Genomic DNA, 25273 nt, shown 5'->3' with positions numbered 1-25273 from the left:
CCAGAGCTGATGACACAAACTGAGGAGACATGAGCATATCGGTGTTAAAACACACACACACACACAAAAAAAAAAATCCGCAGAATAGATGAAATCTCTACAAATAAGGATATAACCCAGGAGAAAAAACAAGCCTATAAACACCCCATTATCTAAAGTGAGTATCAAGAAGAGAACTCCATGAAAGAAACGAATAAGGAATCATTACAAAGAGATGAGAATCAGAGAAGAAAATATCAGTGAAGCCAAGAGACATTAAGGAGGTAGCTAATAATCTCAACTACTCTATATATCCAGTAAAAATTAGGTCTGTTTTTATATAGTGTCTTATTTCCCTAACCAAAATTATTCATTTCTTCTTTTTCCTTTTTTTGTAGTGCTGGGGACTGAACCCAGAGCCTCATATGTGCTAGGCAAGTACTCTGCCACTGACTTATATCGCCAGTCCTTTTTATTGTATTTTGAGACGTGGTCTCACTAAGTTGCCCAAGTTGACCTTGAACTTGGAGTCTCCTGAGGAGCTGTGATTATTCATTTCTTTAAGTAGGTAATTTTATTTTTATTTATTTTTTTGAATCACTGATGATCTCAATGTAGCATTTTGCATGAACGAAGCCCTCAAAAAATATGTCAGCATTTATTTGCCTTAACAAATAAAAGAACCATGCTCTCCAAGCAAACTAAATAAGGTTTCAAGACTGGTAAAAATGAAAGTTATACTTATCTTGAATAGTTACCTGTACAAAAGCAACTCCTGTCATCAAAATTATTAGGGAGAGCCATTGGTATACACCCAATTTTTTACTGAGCATAGACACAGAAAATAATGCTGTTGTAAGAATTTTCAACTGATATGTGACCTGAAAAAGAAAATAGCAATATTATTAATGCTTGTTTGTTTCTTACTTAAAAGGACAATTCAAATTAATTTCAAGTACCTGATAAGTAGCTGCATCTAGATTTGATAGTGCCACATATAGTAAATTATTCTGAAGAGTATATATCCCTGATGGAATAGCAAGTTTAAGTGTTTCCATAGGTTTATTAAGAATTTCATCGTGCAGTACTCGATTCAGTGCTCTTAGACTACATTCTAGAATAAACAAGTGAAATGGGAAAAATCAATATTTAGGTAACTCTAAGTAAGTTGTACATTCATTCTCTCAAGACCTTAAATTTCCTCATTTGTAAAAAACAAAACTCAGCTACATGTTAGGATGTTTTCAGGTCTAAAATATACTTTTATGATGCTAATTTTTCAAGTGTTAATTATTAACAGGTAGCATATTAAGAAGAGCATTATTCTTACATTCTTTCTGATATGTAACCAATTTGCTCATATATTCACACATACATACACAAACATTTATGATAACTAAAGGCTCAACAAAGTATTAACATGTTAACCAACTATCCTTGCTTTACTATATAACATTATAAAAATTTTATTTTGTGCATTTCATTTATCATCAGCCATTTGTGCAATTAATAATTATGAAAACTTCAATAATGAAAAGGGGTAGGTTTGGATGGAAAACCCAAATAAAAGTAGCTCAATTTGACTTACATAGCATGAGTCCAAATCTAATGTTTCTACAGCAGCTCAGTGAACCAGGCTTCTCAATATATAAATATATTGGCTTTTTATACTTTCACAGTTTTCACTTTCAGTTGTCTCTGCATGATATCCAACAGGTTCACCAAATGACTAATGAACCTCTGGTTCTTGTTTCATGCAACAAGAAGGAAGAGACAACAAAAGCCTTGTAGGTATCTTACTCTCATTTCTGGAATATGTTATATTACCTACCCCTAGCTATAAGGAAGCTGGGAAATCACATCTTTTCCTTTATTTTATACACATTAAAGACAAAAAGAAAACAGAGAAAGGTATTGGAAACAGACTTTGAGCTAACCAACCTACAGTATTAATCACGCACACACAGACACACACACACATGCACACACACAGTCCAAAGAACTTTGACATATGAATCTCTCCAGAAAGGAGAAATTCTAAGGAACTCTAATGCTTTATTTTAATGATTTTCTCTCTAATATAAAATAGGAAAACTTTAATATGAAAATTTTTTGAAATGAAAGAATTTTAAAGATTGCTGTTACCTGCCCTTTTCTCAACCCAAAATAGTAAAATTAACAAAAATAAAAACTGAACTATTTTTTTCCTTTATCAGAAAAAATCTAAAATGTCAGCTTACGTTCTGAATGTAAAAATTTAAAGAATTGATGCTATCATATACTTTTCTCACAAGTACTTTAGGGGAGGCTGTCCTCCACATTCCTGCCAATTTCTGGTATTGTTACTTTTTATTTTTGTCAACGTGAGGGCAATAACATTATGTCTCTTGGTTTTAATTTCCCTGATTGCAGGTTTTTATTTGTTTGTTTTTCCAGCACTAGGGACCAAACTCAGAGTCTTGCTCATGCTGTGCAGACACTCTGCCACTGAGCTATACCCTCAGCCCTGGACCTCTTTTATGTATTTACTGGCCAGTCAGGTTTCCTCTTTTGTGAACTGCCTATTTATATCCTTTGACCCCTTTTTTACTGAGCTGTTGTCTTTTCTTACTGAATTGTCAGAGTTCTTTGTAATTCTGATTATTAATTTTTGGTGGTTACATGTAATAAAAATATATTTTCTCAAACTATGATTAGCCTCCTCACTTGGTTTGACATACAGGATTTTTCATTTTAATATATCTACCCCCAAATTATCTATTTTTTCCCTTTATGGCTTATTTTTGTTTTGTATCTTGTTTTAAATCATTCATAGACCATGATCATAAAGTTTTGTTTTTAAGGGCTGGGGTTGTGGCTCAGTGGCAGAGCGCTTGCCTAGCATGTGTGAGGTACTGTGTTTGATTCTTAGCATCAAGTATCAATAAATAAAATAAAAGTCCATTGACAACTAAAAAATATTTTTAAAATAGTTTTATATTAAAATGTCAATATTTTGTCCACTTGGAATTTATTTTTGTGCACAGTGTGCTTATTCATGCTTTAGTTCACTGAAATTTGGTTTTATCATCTCTCCACAATGTAACCATTTATGCTAAAGATATCTTTGGTTCTACAATGTTAAATGTAGTGTATACTTGTATTCACCTAGACCTTAGCAGCAAAAACACTCATTTCTCAGCCTTTCTATTATGTTTTTATGTCTTGCTGATGGCTCCTTTACAGTCCTTCTCTTACTGATCCTGCCTTCTGAATTAGACCTCTAAATATTGGGAATGCTAACAAAGTTCAGACTTTGGCCCTTCTTTCTTCTAGTACATATAGTAGCTTATCTTATCCAATCCTTGACTTAAAAAAAATTTCCTTTTTACCACAATTGACTTTTATTAAAACAATCTATAAGCTGACAAATCCCTGAGCTTCATATTCATATACTCTACTATTTCACATACCAATTTGAATGCTTTATATGTGTCTCAAACTTAATATGGCCCAAAGAGAAGCCTTACATTTCCTCCAAATCTATCTTTTAGATATCAATCTTTAGCACCCAGGAATTTAATCTAAAAACCTAAAATCATTATCCAAACTGGACTCCTCCCTTTTCCTGGCTTTCACTCTATTATCAAGTCATGTCAAATATAGTTCAAAAGAAGATATACAAATGGCTGAGAAGCACTTATAAATATACACTCAAAAGAAATAAAAGAAGGGACTCAACCAGACATTTGTACATCTACTGCAGCATTTCTCATTGTTCATTCCAGCATTATTTACAATAACCAAAAGGTGGAAACAACCCAAGTGTCCATCAACATATGAATAAGTAAATAAAACATGGTATATTTATACAATGAAATATTTTTCAACCATAAAAAGAAATAAAGTTCTTATTTAGAGCAGTAGAGCACTTGCCTCACACATGTGAGGCATTGGGTTCAATCCTCAGTACCACATAAAAATAAATAAAGGTATTTGTCCATCTACAACTAACGAACTAACTAAATAAATAAATAAAATTCTGATACATATTAATACATAGATAAATCTTGAAAACATTATAAACGTTATGATTCAACTTATATGAAATATCTGGACTAGGTATTTCATACAGACAGAAAGTAAATTAGAGGGCTGGGATGTAGCTCAGTGGTAGAGTGCTTGCCTAGCCTAGCATAATTGGGGCTCAGGGTTCTATCCCCCGAATCAAGAAAAAGAGAGAGTAAATTAGAGATTATTGGGGAATGGCGATAAAGGCCAATGGGGAATTATTACCCAAGAGTTTCTGTTCCAGATGATGAAAAAGCTTTGAAAATTGGCCATGTTTGTACAACACTATAAATGCGGTTAATGCCAATGATTTATGCATTAAAAAATCATTACAATGGCAAATTCTAAGTTACATACATTTATTACAATTGATAACAAAGTACTCCAAAAACCATCAAATGGTACATTTAAAATTGATGAATACATGCACCAGGACCTGGGTTCAATCCTCAATAATGTACACACACAAAAAAAGGTGACTTGGGGCTGGAGTGTAGCTCAGTGATACAGAATATGCTTAGCATGCTTGAGACCCCAGGTTCAATCCCCAGCTCCAAAAAGAACAAAACAAAACATGCCTGTAATCCCACTGAGGCACAAGTTCAAGGCCAACCTGAGAAATTTAGCAGCACCCTGTCACAAAATAAAAATAAAAATAAGAAGTGTTGGGAATGTAGCTCAGTGTTAGACCACCCCTGGATTCAATCCCTAGTACTGCAAACAACAACAAAACAAAACAAACAAAAAACGGGTGAATTGAATGGTTCATGAATTATATCTCAATGAAACTGTTTTTAAAAACTGAATCAAGGGCGGGGTTGTGGCTCAGTGGTAGAGTGCTTGCATACCACACATGAGGCACTGGGTTCAATCTCTGGCACCACACAAAAATAAAATAAATAAAATAAAGGTATTGTGTCCATTTAAACTTAAAATATACTTAAAAAAAAAAACCCTGTATCAAGGGCTGAGGATGTAGCTCTGTGGTAAAGTGTTTGCCTAGCATGCACGAGATCCTGGGTTCAATTCCTAACACCACAAATAAATAAAGGGAAAACTGAATCAAGTTAGTCATGCCCATCTAATCAATACAGCAAATAAAATAAAAAATCTTCAGTAAAAAGTTCTAACAGTCACAGAATTATAGAATTTACTTTTTCCAAATTATTATACCATAATTGTAAGAAAAGATGATTCATATTTATAGTGTTAATCAGAAGACATGAACCATGATATAGATTAGGATAAAATGCCTTTATTCCCAACTAAATACTAGGACAATCAGACAATGCAAGGGTTCAAATATGTAGTTACCTATATGTTTACATCTATACGTAAATTAAATTAGTTACACTAAGTAAAAACAAAAAACCTAGATACCTACTACTGTCTTTGTAGACTAATAAAAGGCAGGCCATTATCTTCAAAAGTTCAGCAACAACCACTGCTGTAGAAGATAGATAACGAGGTCCTTCCTCTTTTAAAGTCCTAGAATAACGCATGGTTAGAACCAAACTGGTAGTCTGAAAGACCAAAATTCCCAGGGAAAGGTATTTTAGGTTGGCAGACATAGTTTTATCTTCATTTGCCTGAAAAACAAAATAGACAGGGCAAGTAAATAAAATTACAAAATACAGAAACAAATATCCAACATGAGACTTCTGATTCCAGACAAGATGAAGTAAGCAACTATTCTTCCTTCTTAACCTAAAGACAAAAAGGAACTACTATCAGAAGGCTCTGAAAGGTGAAGAAAATAAAGTAAATTGGCTGAAGACATAAGATTTCAAGGAATAACCCAGCAACAAATTCCTAGGAGATTTTTTGCCATCTATATTTTCTACTCTGGGTGCCACAATAACTCACAACCTGGAATTACTAACAGGAATAGAACAATAACAACAAAGTAGTAACAAGAAAAACCCAGTTCCTCTAACCAAAAGACTAACACAGCAGATCTAACACAGTCCTAAGACAACACAACAAAACCCGTTCAACTGGCACAGGCTATGTTGATCATCACCACTCAGATCAATGGGAGCAGAGGTAGTACCCTTTCCTACCCACCAAAGAATCTGCAACCATAGACACTATGGAGTAGAGCCCTATTAACCATTTCTACCATAAACAAGTTGAATATAAGCAAAGAGGCAGTGCCCAGTGTCCTACTACTAATACAGATAGAAGTAGGAACCAGAGTCTCATAATACTCAAAATGTCCAAGATGCAATCCAAAATGAGTATACTCATTCCCCAAACAAGGAAAAACCTCAACTTGAATGAGGAAAGATAATCAATAGACAATAATGCAGAGGTGGCCTAGACGTTGAAATTATCAGAAAAGAATTTCAAAGAAGGTTGGGCACAGTGATGCACATCTGTAATCCCACCTACTCAGATAGCTGAGGGAGGTGGATCCTGAGTTCAAAGCCAGCCTCAGCAATGGTGAGGCACTAAGCAACTCAGAGAGACCCTCTAAATAAAATACAAAATAGGACTGGGGATGTGGCTCAATGGTTGAGTGCCCCCGAGTTCAACCCCCAGTACCAAAAAAAAAAGTACCCTGTGTAAAATAAAAAAAGAAGGACTGGATGTAGCTTGGTGGTAGAGTACTGGCTTCAATCACCAGTACCCCCCCAAAAAAATTCAAAGATGCTATCATAAAAATTCAGCAAGAAGCAATTATGAACAATCTTGAAATAATTTTAGAATCATGAAGATGATGAAAAATAATGCAGAAATCTGAAAATATATGTCCTCACAAATACCTGTACATGAATGTTGATAGAAGCTTATTTTTTTTAAAGAGAGAGAGAGAGAGAATTTTTTTAATATTTATTTTTTAGTTTTCGGCGGACACATCTTTGTATGTGGTGCTGAGGATCGAACCCGGGCCGCACGCATGCCAGGCGAGCACGCTACTGCTTGAGCCACATCCCCAGCCCCTTGATAGAAGCTTATAATAACCAGAAATTAAATAAGTGTCCACCAGCTGATGAATTATTAAACTTACTGTGCTATAGTTCTACAAAGATAAACTACTCAGCAATAAGAAAGGAGAAAATACAACACACTAATATAAAAAAATAAAAAGTATCAAAAATATCAAACATATACTAAAAAAATTCAAATGAAACTGTATATACTACACAACTTCATTTTAATAAAATTTCAGAAAACAAAAGGTAAAACTTATATGAAGTGATACATGCAAACATATGGTTACCTGCAGCCAATGGTTGGAGTTGATGGTTGACTGCAAAGGGAGAGCAAGAAATTTTTGTTGGTGATGGAAATTTTCTGTATAGTAGTTATATACTATATCAATTTATCAGAAATCGGGGGTATAGCTCATAGGCACACATGGGGCACTGGGTTTGATCTGCAGCACCACATAAAAACAAATAAGGGCTGGAGCTATAGCTCAGTGGCAAAGCGTTTGCCTACCATGCATGAGGCACTGGTTCAATCCTCACCACCACATTAAAAAATAAATAAATAAATAAATAAATAAATAAATAAATAAATAAAGGCATTCTGTCCATCTACAACTACAAAAAAATTTTAAATAAATACAGTAAAGGTATTGTGTCCATTTACAACTAAAAATCTTTTTTAAAATTTATCAGAACTCACTGAATTATACATTTAAGTGGGTACATTTGACTGTATAAATTGAAACTCAATAAAGGTGATTTTAGTAATTAAAGATTGAACCAGGTATGGAGACCTATAAATTCCAGCTATATTAGGAGGCTGATGTAGGATGATCTTAAAGTTCAAAGTCAGCCTGGCCAACTTAGCGAAACCCTGTCTCAAAATAATAGGGCTGGAGATAAAGCTCAATGGTATACTGCTCCAGGGTTTCATTCCCCATACTGTCAAAAAATAATGATAAAGAGTAAAAAACTAAAGATTGAGGACGATAAATAATAGCATTCCTCACTATGCTTTCCTCTAAACTTTGGTTCATTCTATCATTCTGTTCTTCACCTCAGCTAACTATCTTTTCCATGATTCCATCTTCCACATCAAATTCTTTGAATACAATCTTTGTTTATAGTGTATATCTCCAAGTTCTCAGAATCAAGCCACATTAACGGCTCTAGATACATGATCATTTTTTCCCCTAACTATTAAACATTGCAATAGCATATAATATACTCAAACAGATTTAACAATTATCATTTAGTTTCTTTATTATTTTAGGCTACTTATGATTACAGAGAAACATATTCTTAAATTTTTTGTATTAGTGCATTAAAGTTTTATATAATATTGGATTTAATTCTGACAATTATACATGCCTAGAATATAATTTGCTCCAAATTAGTCCCTAGTACGTCATTTTTCCCTCTCCTTCTCCCTCCCTCTGTTCCCTTTCCTCTACTGTACTGGTCTTTGTTCTATTTACTTATAGTTTTTAAAAATTAATTCATTATACATATACATAAAGGTAAAATTTACCAGGTGCAGTAGTGCATGACTATAATCCCAGGGACTTGGGAGATTGAGGCAGGAGGATCACAAGTTCAAGACTAGCCTCAGCCCTTAGGGAGCCCCAAAGCAACTTAGTGAGACCCTCTTTCAAAATAAAAAATAAGCCGGGTGTGGTGGCACACGCCTGCAATCCCAGCGGTTTGGGAGGCTGAGATAGGAGGATTGCAGGTTCAAAGGCAGCCTCAGCAACAGCAAGGTACTAAGCAACTCAGTGAGACCCTGTCTCTAAATAAAATACAAAATAGGGCTGAGGATGTGGCTCAGGGGTCGATCGAGTGCCCTGAGTTCAATCCCTAGCACCAAAATAAATAATTAAATAAATAAATAGTGCTGGGAATGTGAATCAGTGGTTAAGCACCTTGGATTCAATCTCTAAAACCAAAACAAAGATTAAAGTTCACTATGGCATATTATATATGTACAAATTTGGTCAGTTTCACCATCTTTCCTTCTTTCCTTCTCCTATCCCTCCTCCCTTGCTCACCATCCCCTTCCTTTATATCACTTAATTATCTCTGTTCTACTGAGAAACCTATTATCAAAGGAATAAAGTCTAGCTACTAAATTTGACAGCTCCTACATATGCCTCAATCACAATGTCACACCCATGAATATAAGGATAAATTTTTAATGTTGAAATATATGTTCACCATTAAATATACATACATAATTATTGGAAAAAATATATTGATTTTAATTTCAGAGACAAAAATTATATAATATACCTTTTTGTTACACAAAAGACAAAGTTAAGAGGAAAGAATACATAGACTTATTCATCAAACATTTATCTCACTTTTGTAAACATGCAATAGCAAAGGATCTAATATGAAATAAAATTATAGCAGTTTATAGGTGGAAGATGCTTTAGAAATCATTTAATATAATCTCATCATTTTAAAAAGGAAGAAAATAGTAAATAGTGAAGTTAGAAGACTTGTTCAAGTGATTAGAAATATCAGCTTATATAGTTAAATATTAGCTTCCCTGGTTCACACTACATTCAACTGTAAAATTCTAGGGACATCCTGGTTCCTTTATCTCTGAATGGAAAGAGTAAGTTGCCAGCAACCTATATTTGGCAAAGGCATCTAATTCTCCTGGAAACAATGATTTCAAATCTGTTCAAGGAAGTCTTTTATTTAGTCTATGCTACCAAGATAATATTATGTACTGGTTTTAACAGCAATTCCCTAACTCCTATGCAAATAGAATTTTGAGAGGTTAGTTTCTAAGCTAGAGTATAATTTCTAAATTTTGTTTTTCATTTCCAAACATACACATTATCAATATAAATATTCATAATCATAATACAGTATCTCTTATGATGTACTTGTTTTGTTTTGGTACCAGGAATTGAACCCAAGAGTGCTTAACACTGAGCCACATCCCCATCCCTTTTTATTTTTTGAGAAAGGGTTGCACTATGTTGCTTAGGGCCTTGCTGAATTGCAGAGGCTGGCTTTGAACTTGTGATCCTTCTGCTTCAGCCTCCTGAGTAGCTGGGATTACAGGCATGTGCTGCTATGCTCAGGCTATAAAGCATTTTTTTTAACAAGTTGAAAGTAGAACATATGCAAATAAGTAATCATTTGTATCAGAATCCCTATAAAAATTACAATTTAACTTACCATTCTACCAAAGGGAAGAATAAACTCAAAATGAAAATAATCAAAATAGTCATATTTATAGGATTATACAAATAACATAGTTTGGTTTGGGAATACAATATATGTAAAACTAAGCAAATACATAACAAACCACTAATATAAACTGGCCAAAACAAAGATTTCTATGATTTATAAAATGAATATTATTTTTTCATTTGAATATCTAAACTACATACACTTCAAAACTGAAAATTTTAAACAATTTCACATTTAGGATTTAATTTTAGTCCTTTTTACATTTTTTTCCCTTACCCCAAATTCCCCTTTTATCCTTCCAGATGTTCTTAATCCTCTTGCTTCCAGAGAATTTGTTTGTTTGGGGATATTTAGATTTGTTTGCTTGTTGGATATTATTTTTTCATTAAAATTTCCTATAAGAAACTTACCAATAATCAAGAAGAAACAGTACTAGATTCTTTCATATACATAGCTTCATGTGATTTACTATCAAAAATCTTGTTTTGTTAGGTACAGTGGCACACACCTGTGATTCTAGCTACTTGGGAGGCTGAGGCAGGAGGATTACAAATTCAAGACCAACTTAGGCAATTTGGCAAGACCATGTCTCAAAATAAAAAAAAAAAAAAGGCTGAAGGTATAAGGTATAGCTCAATGGTACAATGCCCCTGGATTTAATCCTCAGCAGTACCAAAAGTGCGGAGGGGGACCAACCATTTTATGTTTTTAAGATTTGCTGTTAAAAAACAGTTAAAGTGCCCCTGGGTTCAAGCCCTGGTACCAACAAAACAAAACAAGTATGCAAACAAAGCAAACAAAACAAAACACCCACCAGTCAACAGAATGGGATACAGTTCAGTGGTATAGCACTTTTCTAGAATGCATGAGGCCTTTGGTTGGATCCCCAGGTTGGTTTGTTTGTTTGAATTAACTACTATATAATTTACAACTTAGGGAACTGCAGGTTCTGGGCAGGATCTACCACTACTACACCCTTAACCCCAAATTAGACTGATCTGATATATAATTGATATAGCAATTATACTGCTAGTACCTTCCCCCCGCCCACCGTACTGAGGACTGAACCCAGAACCTTCTTCCACTGAGCTATATACCCAGTTTTTTTTTTTTTTTTATTGTTGTTGTTGTTTGTTTTTTTCTTGAGGCAGGGTCTAGCTAAGTTGCCCTGGCTGGCCTCAAAGTTGAGATCCTCCTGCCTCTGCCTCCGGAGTCACTGGGATTACAGGCATGTACTGCATGCATCACCGCACTTGGTTTACACTGCTAGTAGTCCCAAAAGTCCTTCCAGTACTTCTGAAGTCCATTCCTTACTCACAAGAATATTTCTAGGTTTGTTTAATCTAATAAATCTTTAGTCTAATAAATTTAATAAATCTAATAAATCTTAGTCTAATAAATATTTTTCTTTTTCTTTTTCCTGGTGCTGAGGATGGAACCCAGGGCCTCACACAAACTAAGAAAGGGCTCAAACCACTAAGCTATACTCCCGGTCCTTCCTAATGAATCCTGCCCTTGCTTACTAATTGCTACTTTTCATTTGAAATTGGATAAATTTGCTATTCATAAAGCTGAGCCTTGTAATTTTAAAATTCACACATGGGGAGGAAATGTACAAAATCTCTTTCACTAAGCTCCATTCATTTGGATTTGTTGAGTTTGATAATGACTTAACTAGAAAGTTCTTTTGCATTTTGTACCAAAAAAATTAGTAAGCTTATTTCAAGGTCAAAGACATTCTCACTAATTATTAAACAGTCTTAATTGAAAAGTGTGTGTGTGGGGGCTTCTGGAACATAACCAAGTGGCAGAACACTTGCCTAGCATGTGTGAAAACCTGGGTTTCATCCCCAACAATGAAAAAAATAGAAAGGGGAGGGCAAGGAGGAGAAGAAAGATTTTTCAAACATACTAGAAGGAATTAAAGTAGCTCCTAAAGAGCCTTGCTTTATAAAGTTCAGTCACCCAATTCTGAGTTGCTTTACATATTACACACACACACACACACACACACACACACACTTCAGGACTGGGTGTAGCTCTGTAGTAGAATACTTGCCTAACATACATTAAGGCCTGAGTTTCAATCCCTAGCACCACAAATATACAAATGGCAACATATTATATTACATAATATATATATTATTAATGTATACTATTTCTACCACCTTCCCCCTTAATTAATCAGGATTACTGAGAAATCAGTTGTATATACCATTAATAGCATTACAGATATTAAGTTCTGAAATTTTCAAAACATATAAATTAATAATTTCTATTTTTCTGGGGGGGGGGCAATACTGGAAATTGAACATAGGGCTTCACACATATCAAATGCCAAACACTCTACCGCTAAGGTACAACCTCAGCCCTTTTTACGTCCTTTTTCTTTTTCTTTCTTTTTTTATGGTGCTGGGGATTGAACCTAGGGCTTTGTGCATATGAGGCAAGCATTCTACCAATTAAGTTATGTCCCCAGCCCACAACCTCAGTCCTTTTTATTTTATTTTTGAGATAGAACTTTGCTAAATTGCACCGGCTGGCCTTAGAACTTGTGATCCTCCTGCCTCAGCCTCCCAAATAGCTGGGATTACAGGAATGCACTACCACAATGGACTTTCTCTTCATCTTTTCAAAGTTAAAATAGATCCTGTTTAGACAAATCTGAAAATCAGTATGGTTATGAACTTACTTCCTGTAGCTTACCAATATACAGCCAATAAAAATATTTAGGTCTGTGTATGCAGCCTATCATTTTACTGAGACAATATCTATATTTTGCTGATACCTGTGTCCAGCCATTAACAATTAAAAAAACCCTAAATGTTTAGTCAATGTTTTAAAACTGCAATAAAACATACATTTTTAAGACTATTGCATATAATAAGATATGTTTATAAATCAATTTTCTTTCTATTGTAAAAATAAAAGGTTAAATTTCTAAGTTTTGATTGTAAGAGTGAACTACATTTACTAAATACTAATTGTGAAATATACTCCCTTAGTATAATATAATAATCTACCAGAGGTTAAGGACATAACAGTATTTATAAAAATACATGTTATAAGTGTTATCCAAGTATGGCTGCATTCTTCACTAGTCAGAAACAACGACTGGTGTAAAAAACAAACCTTTTAACATTTTTCCAAGTAAATGAACAGAAAAGTAAACACATAGAGGTTTTTTTTTTTTTTTTTTTTTTTTTGCATTTTTTTGGTCCATTATCTTCCATGATGCCAAAACTTTAAAATCTAAAAACTAGCTGGACACTAAATAATGACAAAATTCATCATGATTGATTTCATTTCTGATACTAATATTTATATTTTTTTCTAACTACCTTAGAAGTAGATATTGAAGGATATACAAAATGACAACCCCCCCCCCCCAAATTGTCTGGAGGAAGAGGGAGGGAGAAGGCAATCATAAGTCCTTTCCCAATAAAGATAGGCCCTGAGGGAAAAAAGCAAGCTTTCATTCCCAGCATCCCTTCCCAACCACAATTGGTCCTGAAAAGGGGAAAGGTGTATACTGAAATGCTGGTCCTTTCCCATTGCCAATGAGTCCTGAAAGGAGAAAAGCAAACAGTGAAGCTCTGGGTAACAATGCATTCCAGAAGAGGAAGATAAGCGAGGAAAACTGAGTTCAGAGCTTTTCCCACTGACAATGAGTTATGGGCTTTTTACAACTTCTTTCCTGACTGTCCAAACCAACTCATTCTGCTTCAGTCTCCAATAATTAAACCACCCTCATTGTGGTTTAACTATAAAATTCAAACCCCTCTGTAACTGGTAGCCATTTTCCTACCCAGAAAACAAGCCCCTTCAGTGCCTGATTGATTGACTCCACTGTGGAATAAAGGAAAGCCTGATGATCCATTTGAGGTCTGCATCCATCTCAGTTATCTGTGCTTCCATAATGGTGCTGAAACCATTTGGGTTATTTTTGCTTACAGATATAATACTAAAAAAAAAGCAATAATATTCTGTACTCGAAATCCATTGTGGAAAAATCCAAAACCTTCTTTTTTGTGTAAATGAAAGAAATGAAGAAAAGTAATTGAGCCACATCCCTAGCCCAGCTTAACCAACTCTTTATCATTTACAGGTTCCTATTACATACTAAGTTAAACAATGTTTCATTGTTTCTCCTTTCCTTTCTTCCTCATGGTGTCATGTGTCTGTTTATATAAGACAAATATCACCTGTATGTAAATTACATTGCTGTCAATTTTTAACTTATTTCACTGACTGCAGAGTTTCCATTACCTACATATAATTAAAATCAATATACAAATATTTCTTCAATTATACAAATTTAAAATCTGTCTTCCAATTTTTAGATAAAAATTATTCTGTATTCTTGTACTATTTAAATAAAGTCAGTGATTTGAAAACAAAATGACCTAGTAAACAGAGGTCTAAGATCCCCTTCAGAATGTGTGTGCCAAGTAACAATGTACTCCTTCCCTCCCTCCCATTTCCCCACCTATGTGCTATCCTGCTATACCATTTTCTTCTGTGGTCATTTCCCACAAAAGGCAGGAGTTAAAGATATTCTACAGATAACAGAGACTAATATAAAAGATGAATAGACCACTCATTACTAAAAGTTCAAGACTTAAAAGAGAAGGAGCAGAAGTAAAAAACAAAAACAACAACAAAAAGGAGATAACAAACAATTCTCTAGATGGCAATAAGCCATCAAATATTTAAGACATACTTAGTATGATGAGTGCATGCAATCATGAACAAGACAAACTTTCTTCATGAGGCTTACTCTCTAGCATGAAGGCACATTATTCAAACAATTAAAAAAAATACTGCGTGTAATTTCTATAACAGGCACAAAACAAAATATTACAAGAAAATTATAATCTTGTTTTATGTCAACTTGGTTAAGCTCCAACAACATTGCCCCCAACCCATTCTCTGCATGGTGCTGAATTCTAGTTGATTAAACACAATATATGCATAAGAGTTGGAAAGAAGAAATGAAGCAAGACCCATCACTCTCTAAAGACTGTCAGGGTTAAATGTGGTTTGAGAAAACAGATGCTAATAAGTTTCAGTTTATTCCTTCTCTGCCTTGCCCTACGTTAGCTCTTCCTTCCAACTGCTGACCTGCTGAGCAACAAAAGGCCACAGCCCTCCACCAGACTCTGTGAACACAGAAAGACAGCTACACAGAAGTGACAGCTTTCTATAAACCCTTCCACCAGTTTCATTTTATGGTCCTATTCTGTCAGCAAGACACAGATGGATTCCTGTATTCCTCTGGAAGCTCTGACTTGTCTACCCACACCAGTGTTTAGGAGGGCTGCTTAGTGACTTTACAGTAATCCTCCAATACCCTCTTTTTTGACTTTACTTCCCCTGCCTCCCCCACAATTGTGAAAAGTCTTGTTCCTATTATAAATCCCTAATCCCATAATACTGAAGGATTGTTTTCCTGACTGAACCCTAACTGATAGTTATGGTACCAAATGTGGTTCCAGGATAATAGAACCATAAGGTGATAGGAATCTGGAATCAATTTTCAAATCTGACTAGATTAATGATAAAGGAGACACTGGTAGTTCATCAGGTAGAAGAGTTACTTCAACTTTCACTTGTGCATAAATATCTGCAATCAGAATAAGATTTGGGGTAATAAAAAGTTGCTGACACAGATATTTAATTAGAAATAGAAGAATAAATATTTTTACTGATGGCTTCTACATTAACTAGAATTCTTGGAGAAAGAAAAGAATGAATGTGAGGCCCTAAAAATCACAGACCAAGAACCAATCAGAAAGCTTACAATGGCCCTAAAACAAAATTACACCTCATTTAGCAGCAAGCTCGACATTTCTGAAAAGCAAATCCAAAATCTGATCCTTATGTAGTCTGAAATAAAAGGCAATTTGAGTTTATAATTTGATAGAATCTCATGATCCCACATTCTATGTGTTTTTATAATCTCTATATCTTAGCACACAGAAATGTTTGAGGATTATGGTAGGCTCAATAATGGCTCCCAGAAGTATCAGGTCTTGATCTTTGGAAACTGTAAAACGTTACCTTCCTTGGAAAAGGGGATTTTGCAAATGAGATAAAGAGTCTTGGGATGGGAAGATTTTCTAGGAATTAAATGGGTAGACACTAAATACCATCAAAAATGACTGAGAGATGTACAAGAGAGAATATATGAAAATCTAATGTACAGTGAATAATACTGTATGGTTTACTTGAGGAAGTATATTTAAGTGTTCTCACCCCTCCACACACAAATGGTATACAGTGATCCATATATAAATTAATTTGATTGAAGTAACTGTTTCAAAAGGTATAGGTATATCAAATCACTGCATTGTGCACTTCATATAGATATAAAAATTTTACTTGTCAATTATACCTCAGTAAATCTGGGAAGTGTGTGTGTGTGAAAGAGAGAGCGGTGGTGGTGGTGGGGGAGTCAGATATTAGGGACTAAACTCAGGGTCTTGAGCATGTCAGGCAAGCCTTCTATCACTGAGCTACATTCCCAGACCAGGAAAAAGGTTTTTTAAAGAAGAGAATACAGATACACAAGAGAAGGCAATAAAAAGAAGGGGCAGAGAGAGACTTAAAGATGCTGGCCTTGAAAATTGGAATGATGCAGATACAAGCCAAGGAATATTGGCAGTTTTCAGAAGCTAGAAGAGGAAAGAAATGGATCCCTAGAGCCACTGGAGGAGTAAATTCCTGCTGCCATTTTGATTTTAGCCCAGTGATACTGATTTTGGATTTATGGTCTCCAGATCTGAAAGAAAATAAATTGCTGCTGTTTTAATCCACCATATTTGTGGAAATTTGTTACAGAAGGCACAAAAATTAGTACAAGGACCTGTCTGTATTTTTTTAAATTAATTGTCCTCTATTTTGTGTGTATATTCAGGTAGAAAGCATTTAATGTTTTGGAGGAAGACTGTTTAAAATTTTTTCACTGAGCCAGGTTGTCACTATTTTTATTACCATCTTTGTTTTTATAACCTGAAATATTAATAGCATATAATCAGATATAAAGTTTATAAACTAGAAAAAATGCCAATTGTAAGTTTTCTGTCTGTACTACAGTATTCAAGTTGACTCCTTTAAATATTAATTTATTGTCCAGTTTTGAATATGTTACTTATGTCAAAACAATGTGATATGAAACATAACTATCTCTATCCAGAAAGCCAAACTTAACAATTATTCTATAAGATAATGTTGCTCCCTAAGCATTAACATTAATAACAAAATTCTAACACTTTTCAAAGATTTTTCACATATTTAGAATTAAAGTATAGGAGGGTAATAAAGAAAAAGGGGGCTCTGATTATAGCTCAGTAGTACAATATATGATTAGCATAAGCAAGAACCTGGGTTCAATCCCTAGCACAAAGAGGGGCGGGGAGTGGGAAAGGGAGATGGAAAAGAATGTTATCTATTTAATTGAGTCTGAGAATAAGCCTGAAAGGTGAGGGTCCTTAAAATGATTTTCTTCATACCACTCAAAAACAATAAGCTGGTGTGGTGGAACACATCTGTAATCCCAGCAGCTTGGGAGTCTGAGACAGGTGGTTCGCAAGTTAAAAGCCAGCCTTAGCAACAGCAAGGTACTAAGCAACTCAGTGAGACCCTGTCTCCAAATAAAACACAAAATAGGGCTGAGGATGTAGCTCAGTGGCCAAGAGCCCTGAGTTCAATCGTGGTACATACATAAATAAATAATAAATTTTAGGAGGGCTAGGGTTGTGGCTCAGAGGTAGAGCACTTGTTCAGCACAGGTGAGGCACTGGGTTCGATCTTTAGCACCACATAAAAATAAATAAGTAAAGGTACTGTGTCCATCTACAAATAAAAAATATTTTTAAAAAAATAAATTTTAGGATGGAATGAAATGGACATCATAACCCTAAGTACATGTGTGAAGACACGAATGGTGTGAATATACTTTGTATACAACCAGAGATATGAAAAATTGTGCTCTACATGTGTAATATGAATTGTAATGCATTCTGCTGCCATACATAAGAAATTAGAATAAAAAAATAAAATTAAATAAATAAATTTTAGGAAAATGTGCTTGGTAAAAAAATTTAACTGAAACTTAATAGAATATATAGAATGAGCCGGATTTTATCCTAACTGGTAATTATATTTGGATAATTAATGGAAGATTACCACCTCCCCTAAAAATAAGATTCCAATACTAGAATTCAAATGCTGTGTAGTTTCTTTTTTTCTCAACCACCATTTTTTTTCTAAATATGAAACTGCAACCCCTCCCAGGTAAATCCACATTCTTAGATAGTTACATATATTACAGGCTTATGAACTTAAATCATATAGAACATGAAGTACATTAATTATGCTTATTCAGTATTTACTGTTCAAGTCTCACGTCACTCTGCTTGCTAATGGATGGGGCAGGCTTCAGACTCAACTCTAATCCATCCTCTATACAGAAGATATCTTAATGAAATGTAAGCTTGATTATGTTCCTTCCCTGTGTATAAAGTTTAACCAACTCCTTACCAAATGGATGACACAGTCCAAACTCCTTCAAATAGAATAGCTCCTTGTAATCTGGTCCCAGCCTAAATTTCCTGCCATAAACTATTACCTGTATTCTTCATGCATTTTCTGAGCAAATATTTGTCTTAAAAAAAAAAAAAAAAAAACTCTTTCCAGAGGGGTGGGGACTAGCTCAGCTGTAGAAGGATAGCCTAGCATGTGCAAGGCCCTGGGTTCAATCCCTGGTAGTTGGGGGTGGGGGCGGGGGGAACGTGACAAAACAAATCTTTCCAGGGTTGAAGGTGTAGGTCAATAGTAGAATACCTGCTTATCATTGTGAGACCCAGCAATGCAAAAACTATGACTCTGCTTTTTCTACTAGCAGAATTTCTATATATCTTATAGAGCTAATATAGGTCTCTGAGTGAAGTTTCCTAAATCTTCCCAAGCAGACTGAATCCTTTTCCTAATATATTCCCATGCCACTGTGTACATCTTTTATAATAACACTCAAAATTTTATCAAACTAATTTGTTGACATTATTGTATTTCCTATATTTCCTTACCAGCACCTGTCACACATTAGGCATTGACTCTGTTATGTAAATCTTCAGAAGAAAAGAATGATCTCTTTGTGAATTAAATCTTTTTTTTTTACACATAAAAGATTCAGATGCTGGCTGAAACTGGTTCTCATGAAATGTTTTCTAATAACTATACTTCATAAGAGAAATTAAATTAATAAAAGAGCCGGGAATATCTACTATACGTCAGATATCTTGCTAGATGCTTTACAAGCATTATCTCATTTAAAGAACATTTAACATGTTAAAGGATGAATTATTTCTTTTACAGATTAAGAAAGTATGGTTCTAAGATATTAAGATTACCATTTACCTTACATAACATAACATGTCTGACCTCAAATATAAACTCAAGATTTCCCTCAAAGTATAATAGGGACTTAGAAAGGCTGCCTTTGCCAAAAGCAGACTCTTTGCATAGGCCTGCAGATGCCCATAGGTAACTGAAAGCAGGATAAAGCTTGGCATGTCTGTGTGCCTTTTTTTAAAAAAAAAAAACAAAAAACATTTTTTAGTTGTCAATGAATCTTTATTTTATTTATTTATATGTGGTGCTGAGAATCAAACCCAGTCACACATGCTGGGTAAGCGCTCTACTACTGAGCCACAACCCCAGCCCTCTGCCTTCCTTTTGTCTGTCTCCTTTATTACCTGAAACATTGGGTCAGGTCCCTGTTCAACTCTGCACGTAAACTTGTTAATCATTTATGGAATGTTCATCTAATTCTGGTAATACAAGGTTTATTAGCCCTAAATCTATCCAACCTATCTTGCCCTCCCTTCAAGACTGAGGCAAGATTTGCAGCATCCTGTTTCAGACCCCTGGAGTAACACTTAGAAGTCACTAGTCATTGCCCTACCCAGAGGAGTCACCCCAGGATGAAACTGCCTCCCTAACCAGAAGCAAATATCTCCCGGGAACTAAATTGCTCCTTTCCAGGATTACAGATCTGAATAAGCATCCTGAGCAATAAACAGAAATTACCCCCTCAAGTGATAAAGAATTCTTCAAAACCACTTCACAGAACCAGAAATGAAAAAATGATTGACTATACCACAATTTGACCGAGACTCAGCAATCTCACCCTTCCCCAATTTTTCCTCTACTTAAACCAAAAGCTTATGTAAGCACTCCAAAGACAAGGCTGGGACATATAATCTCACTTTCCTTCCTAATACAACCATATTGACTAAGGTTCTTTTCCTGCTTTTTACTATAACCTTTTCTATTTGGTTTTTGGGGTGAGTGACCAGACCTGATTTGCTGGAACCCCCCCCAGTCAGGCCTCTGGCTTAGGACTCTATTAACAAAGCACAGGGTCTGTGCAGTAAGGCCTGTGGTTTAATCATGTCTAAGGATTGGCAGATAACTCACCACTATACATGAAGATGTATGCCTCTGGACTCAAACTGCCTGAGTTCAGTCTGACTCCACCATTTAATAACTATAGCACATTAAATAACAGTATGTACCTCACAGAGTAGCTATAAAGATTAAAGAATATAAATTAGATAAAGTGGTTATTATATACTATCATGCTTTACAAATATTCATTCAATACCTTTATAAGATCTACTCATGAATGCTACTAGTAATGTTTGAAATTGGTTTTTATAGCACATATGAATTTAGGAAAAAATTTCTTATATAACTTTTACAGAAAAAAAACCCAACTCAAAGTAGGTATAAAATCATAAATAGATACTTTCTTTGTGGAATGAAGTATTTCTTAGCACTTTATCTGAAGTAACCTAAAAGTTTCAGCTTAATTCTAACTTCTACTATGTTGCCTGACATACCATACCTTTTCAATCAAAATTTGTATAACTAAATATACAGCAATTTCTCTTAAACTGATTTTTTATTTCATTTAATAAGGTATCTCCAATATGGATGGTAAACAGAGTTCTGGGCAGATAATCTGCATAGAAAAGTTGAGTAACATTCTATCTTCTAAGATATTCTCACATTTACACATCAAATACTCTCAAATTTAGTACCAAAACACATTTTTTAAAAAAATAACTAAAAATACATAATAAGCGAGGCACGGTGCTGTATCTGTAGTTTCAGCTACTCGGGAGACTAAGGAAGGGAGGAACACTTAAGGTATGAGTTTGAGACCAGCCTATGAAACACAGTGAAACCACCCATCTCTAAATAAATAAATAACCACAGCACTACACTCTTCCATTAATGAGGAGAATTAAGATGAAGACACTTACTATACATCTGCTTTTGTTAAGCTACCAATTCATATTGATCTGCACTTTAATAATAAACTCATTTCCAAGAATGTTATTAACTACCAGTTTGATGTTCAAGTTATTTCTATTATAGACAATTCTATAATTTCACACACACACACACAAATGAAAAAAATCCCACAGTTGATTAAAATTAAAATAGAAACTCCTCTCTAAAAATTTCAGAAAAAGCCATGCACCACTGTATCTGCCTATATTCCGGCGGCTCTGGAGACTGAGGCAGGAGGACCTTGAGTTCAAAGCCAGCCTCAACAATTTAGGGAAGCCCTAAACAACTCAGTGAGACTCTATCTCTAAATAAAATACAAAATAGGTCTGGGGAAGTAGTTCAGCAGTCAAATGCCCCTGAGTTCAATCTCTGGTACAAAAAAAAAAAAAAAAAAAAAAAGGAAAGAGAAAAGAAACTCAAAAGTCATACTTCTTAGCTACTGAATGATAAGATTGAGCTTTCAACTGAGAGATTATTTCTATTGATTCTACTTAGTATGTTGAATGAAGGAATGGATTCCTTCATTCAACTTACTAAGTTCCTACTAAGTAAAAGGCACCTTTGAGGATACAAATTATATTCATTTCAAATATAACTGAAGTAGCCTAAGGAGTGTATATAAGACCTGGGGCAAATTATCTGACCTGACCTTCAATATTCATTTTTTATAAATAAGAATGGGGACTATTAAAAATTGTCCTACCTCAACAACTTACTACTAGGGTCAAATGAGGTACTAAAATGTGAAACAAAAAGGCAATCTCTTATAAGAATATTTGATTAGTAATGAAACTCTGACATAAGGTTATACCACAAAACAAGTTATCCTTATCTCCAGAATATAAAAGTTTGTTTCATTAAATATATCATTAGACATAACAAAACCTTACTAAGAGTATAAAATATCATGATACTGTGCTCAAGTACCAAAGTGCTAAAAAACTTAAAAGGTACAATTACTTTCCTTAAAGAACTTACATTCTAGTAGGGATAATAAAATTCTCAAAGAGCCACAATACAGTATAAATTTAGCAAGCATTATAAGAGTTATAAAGCCCAGCACAAAGAGAAAAAGAATATTTCAGACACATGGTTGATTTCAGAAAGCTTCATAAGGAAGAGGTGGCATATAAGGCATTAAAGAATAGAATTTTTACAAAGACCTTCCTTGTAGGAAAAGACGTTATATAAGCAAAGACCAAGGCAGGTAGGCATACAGTGTGTTCAGAAAATCCAATTCAATTAACTAACTGTAGTATGACTAAAAAATAGATTAAATGGGATAAAGTATTTTTAAAAAATAATGAAAGGGTCATATTGAGTCTTGGAAAGACTTAAATTTTAAAGGACTTTGAACCTCCCTAAATAAACAATTTATAATGGAGATAGGGGTATAGGTCAGTGGTACAGCATTTGCCTAGCATGTATAAGACACTGGGTTCTATCCACAGCACCACAGGGGGAAAAAAAGAAAAAAGGAAAGAAACTTCATTCTGGAGCCAACATAGAGTCACTGAGTACCTAAGAGAAGAATGACCAAAGAATGGCATAAGACCTTTGGATTTAAAAAGCAATTGAGGAGAGTTGGGGGTATAACTCAGTGGTAGAGCACTTGTCTAGCATGTGCAAGACCTTGGGGTTCCATTCCCAGCACCACCAACAAACCAAAGGGCAATGATGGAAAATTGACTGGAAGGGGAACAGGCTGAAATCAGCAAGTACAGTTTAGAACCTATTGGTTTAGTGTGGAAATAAAAGAGCAAAGAGGAGCCCACTTAGCACAGCGATAGTGGGAATGAAACAGGGAAGAATTAGGGAGGAAAATCAGAATTAGAAATTCTAAACTTTTAGAAGTTATTATCCCCTTAAAAGAAACAGTGAATAAGCCTACCAAGTGAGAAACTGTATCAAATTTAATCTTTTTCTACCAAAGCCCAATACTGATAAAGACTTAACTCTGGTTCCATTTTTGCATTTAATAGAATATAATAAAAGATTCAGGCTTCTATTATAAAATAGTGACATTTAAATGGTTTACTATAAAGCAAGGCCCATCACTACATTTAATATTATTCTTCAATTCATTTGAACTAGATCTTCCTGAATTGAGAGTCCTTTTTGTTGGTTAAATTACAATGTTACTGAAAATCCTGTTCCTCAATACTCAGAACACACACACACACCCTTGTTCTGAGGGTAATTTTACACAGCCTCAGACACTCCTTGTCCACACATTAACCTTACCAATGGTAACCTTTCCATTTCTTGAAGTCCCTGTGGCTTCTTGAGCACAAAATCCTGGTCTACTGCATCCGTGCTTATCACAGGGTTACACACTGAGCGGGAGCTCAGGGGACATTCACTGAGGGAATGAGTGACCGCCAGCCTGGCCGACTAGTCACTTCTCTGCACACCTCAGGCTTACAGCACACACGGCCGTTTTCATTCGCTTGACACACCCCTCTTCTAAGGATCTTTTTCCTCCTCCACCCAGTACATTCCACACGTCGACGGTCGGAATTGCAACGTGTCACTTCATCTGCTCCCACTCCTGCTTAACTAGTACTTCAGGTCCTCGACACCTTCCACTTCACCCAGACAGACCCCACAGCTTCTGAGCTGCCCAGCCGCCCCGCAGCCGCAGTCCTCCCGGGACCCGCCCCTCCCCAGGAAAGCTCAGGCCTCACCTCCCGCGCAGCTCTGCCAGCGGCACGCACTGGGGCCTGCGGCTCAGCAACGCCGGGCGCCCAAGGCCGCCGAGCTCTAGGGGTCCGTCGCGACTGCTGACCCGCAGCGCCGCCAGCTCCCGCCGCCTTCGTCGGTGCCACCTCGGTGCAGCCTAGGCGTTTCCGGGTTCCCGCGGTCCCGTCCTCCAAATGCTCCGGCTTCCGCCTCGGCCCGGGCAAACGCCGTTCCCGGCTCGGCTTTGGCGGCTCCAGCTCTGCACTTGTCAGCTTCGCGCCTAAGGAGGTCGTGCCTGGGCTCCTCTGCTGGGAAACGCCGGTGCCGGTTTCCCGTCACTTGACTGCTGGGAGCACTGGTTCTTTTTAGACACCTCCTGGGGGTTCGAGTCAAACGGGATGATTTCTCCCCGTAGACCTCTGCGGGACTGACCAGCTGCAGAGTATGCCACAGTGACAATCTGCTAGAGAAAGGGCAAAGTCCTTTAGGGCAAAGGACCTTGAGAGAGAGTGGGGAGAAGGATCTCGGAAGCTGCGAACCCGCTCCTAAAAATGTCGATGACATGAAAATATTATTAGCACTGGCGCCATTTATCAACCAGTACTCTGGAAAAAAACTTGTTCAGTTGGAAATGACCCCTGCTTCCACTCTGAGACCTTAAGGCTGAGAGGAGCCCAAAACGGTGCAACCAATGAACCTTAGTGACATTAACCAGGAGATGGGGGGAAAGCGGGGAAGTGGGGAGCTTGGACTGGAAGAACTCAGTTATGAGGGATTTACCACTTCCTGGCTGCAATGATCTCATACACATTACTTTGGGGTTGGGGTGGAGGGAATGCTACATCCAAGCCCATCTATTTATTTGTTTATTTATCTATCTATTTATTATTGAGACAGTGTCTCACTAAGTTCCTCAGGCTGCCTCGAACTTGTGATCCCACTGCCTCATTTTCCGGAGTTCCACAGCAGCCTATTCTGGTGATGGACAGGCTGAAATTAATATTATGCCTTTCTAGTTAACACAATGCTGGTATAAATTAAGCTATGCCTCT

At 35.8% G+C, this 25273-nt stretch overlaps 1 protein-coding gene across 1 annotated transcript in view; it reads right to left on the bottom strand.

Moving 5' to 3' along the window:
• Slc35a3 (solute carrier family 35 member A3) overlaps positions 1-24372 on the bottom strand; it is a 41530-nt gene extending 17158 nt beyond the window's left edge. Inside the window, exons 1-4 of the mRNA XM_027943141.2 lie at positions 24227-24372; positions 5414-5618; positions 939-1093; positions 738-860 (exon numbers count right to left, since the gene is read on the bottom strand). Coding sequence (XP_027798942.1) covers positions 738-860; positions 939-1093; positions 5414-5600 — 465 coding nt within the window. The 5' untranslated portion in view covers positions 5601-5618; positions 24227-24372. The remainder of the gene's footprint in view (positions 1-737; positions 861-938; positions 1094-5413; positions 5619-24226) is intronic.
• Positions 24373-25273: the final 901 nt, after the last annotated feature.

This window comes from Marmota flaviventris, chromosome 10 (assembly GCF_047511675.1).
Source record: "Marmota flaviventris isolate mMarFla1 chromosome 10, mMarFla1.hap1, whole genome shotgun sequence".
NCBI classification, from domain to species: Eukaryota; Metazoa; Chordata; class Mammalia; order Rodentia; family Sciuridae; genus Marmota; species Marmota flaviventris.
The sequence above is the reverse complement of the archived record's forward strand: the minus strand, read 5'-3'. Positions and strand labels throughout refer to the sequence as shown.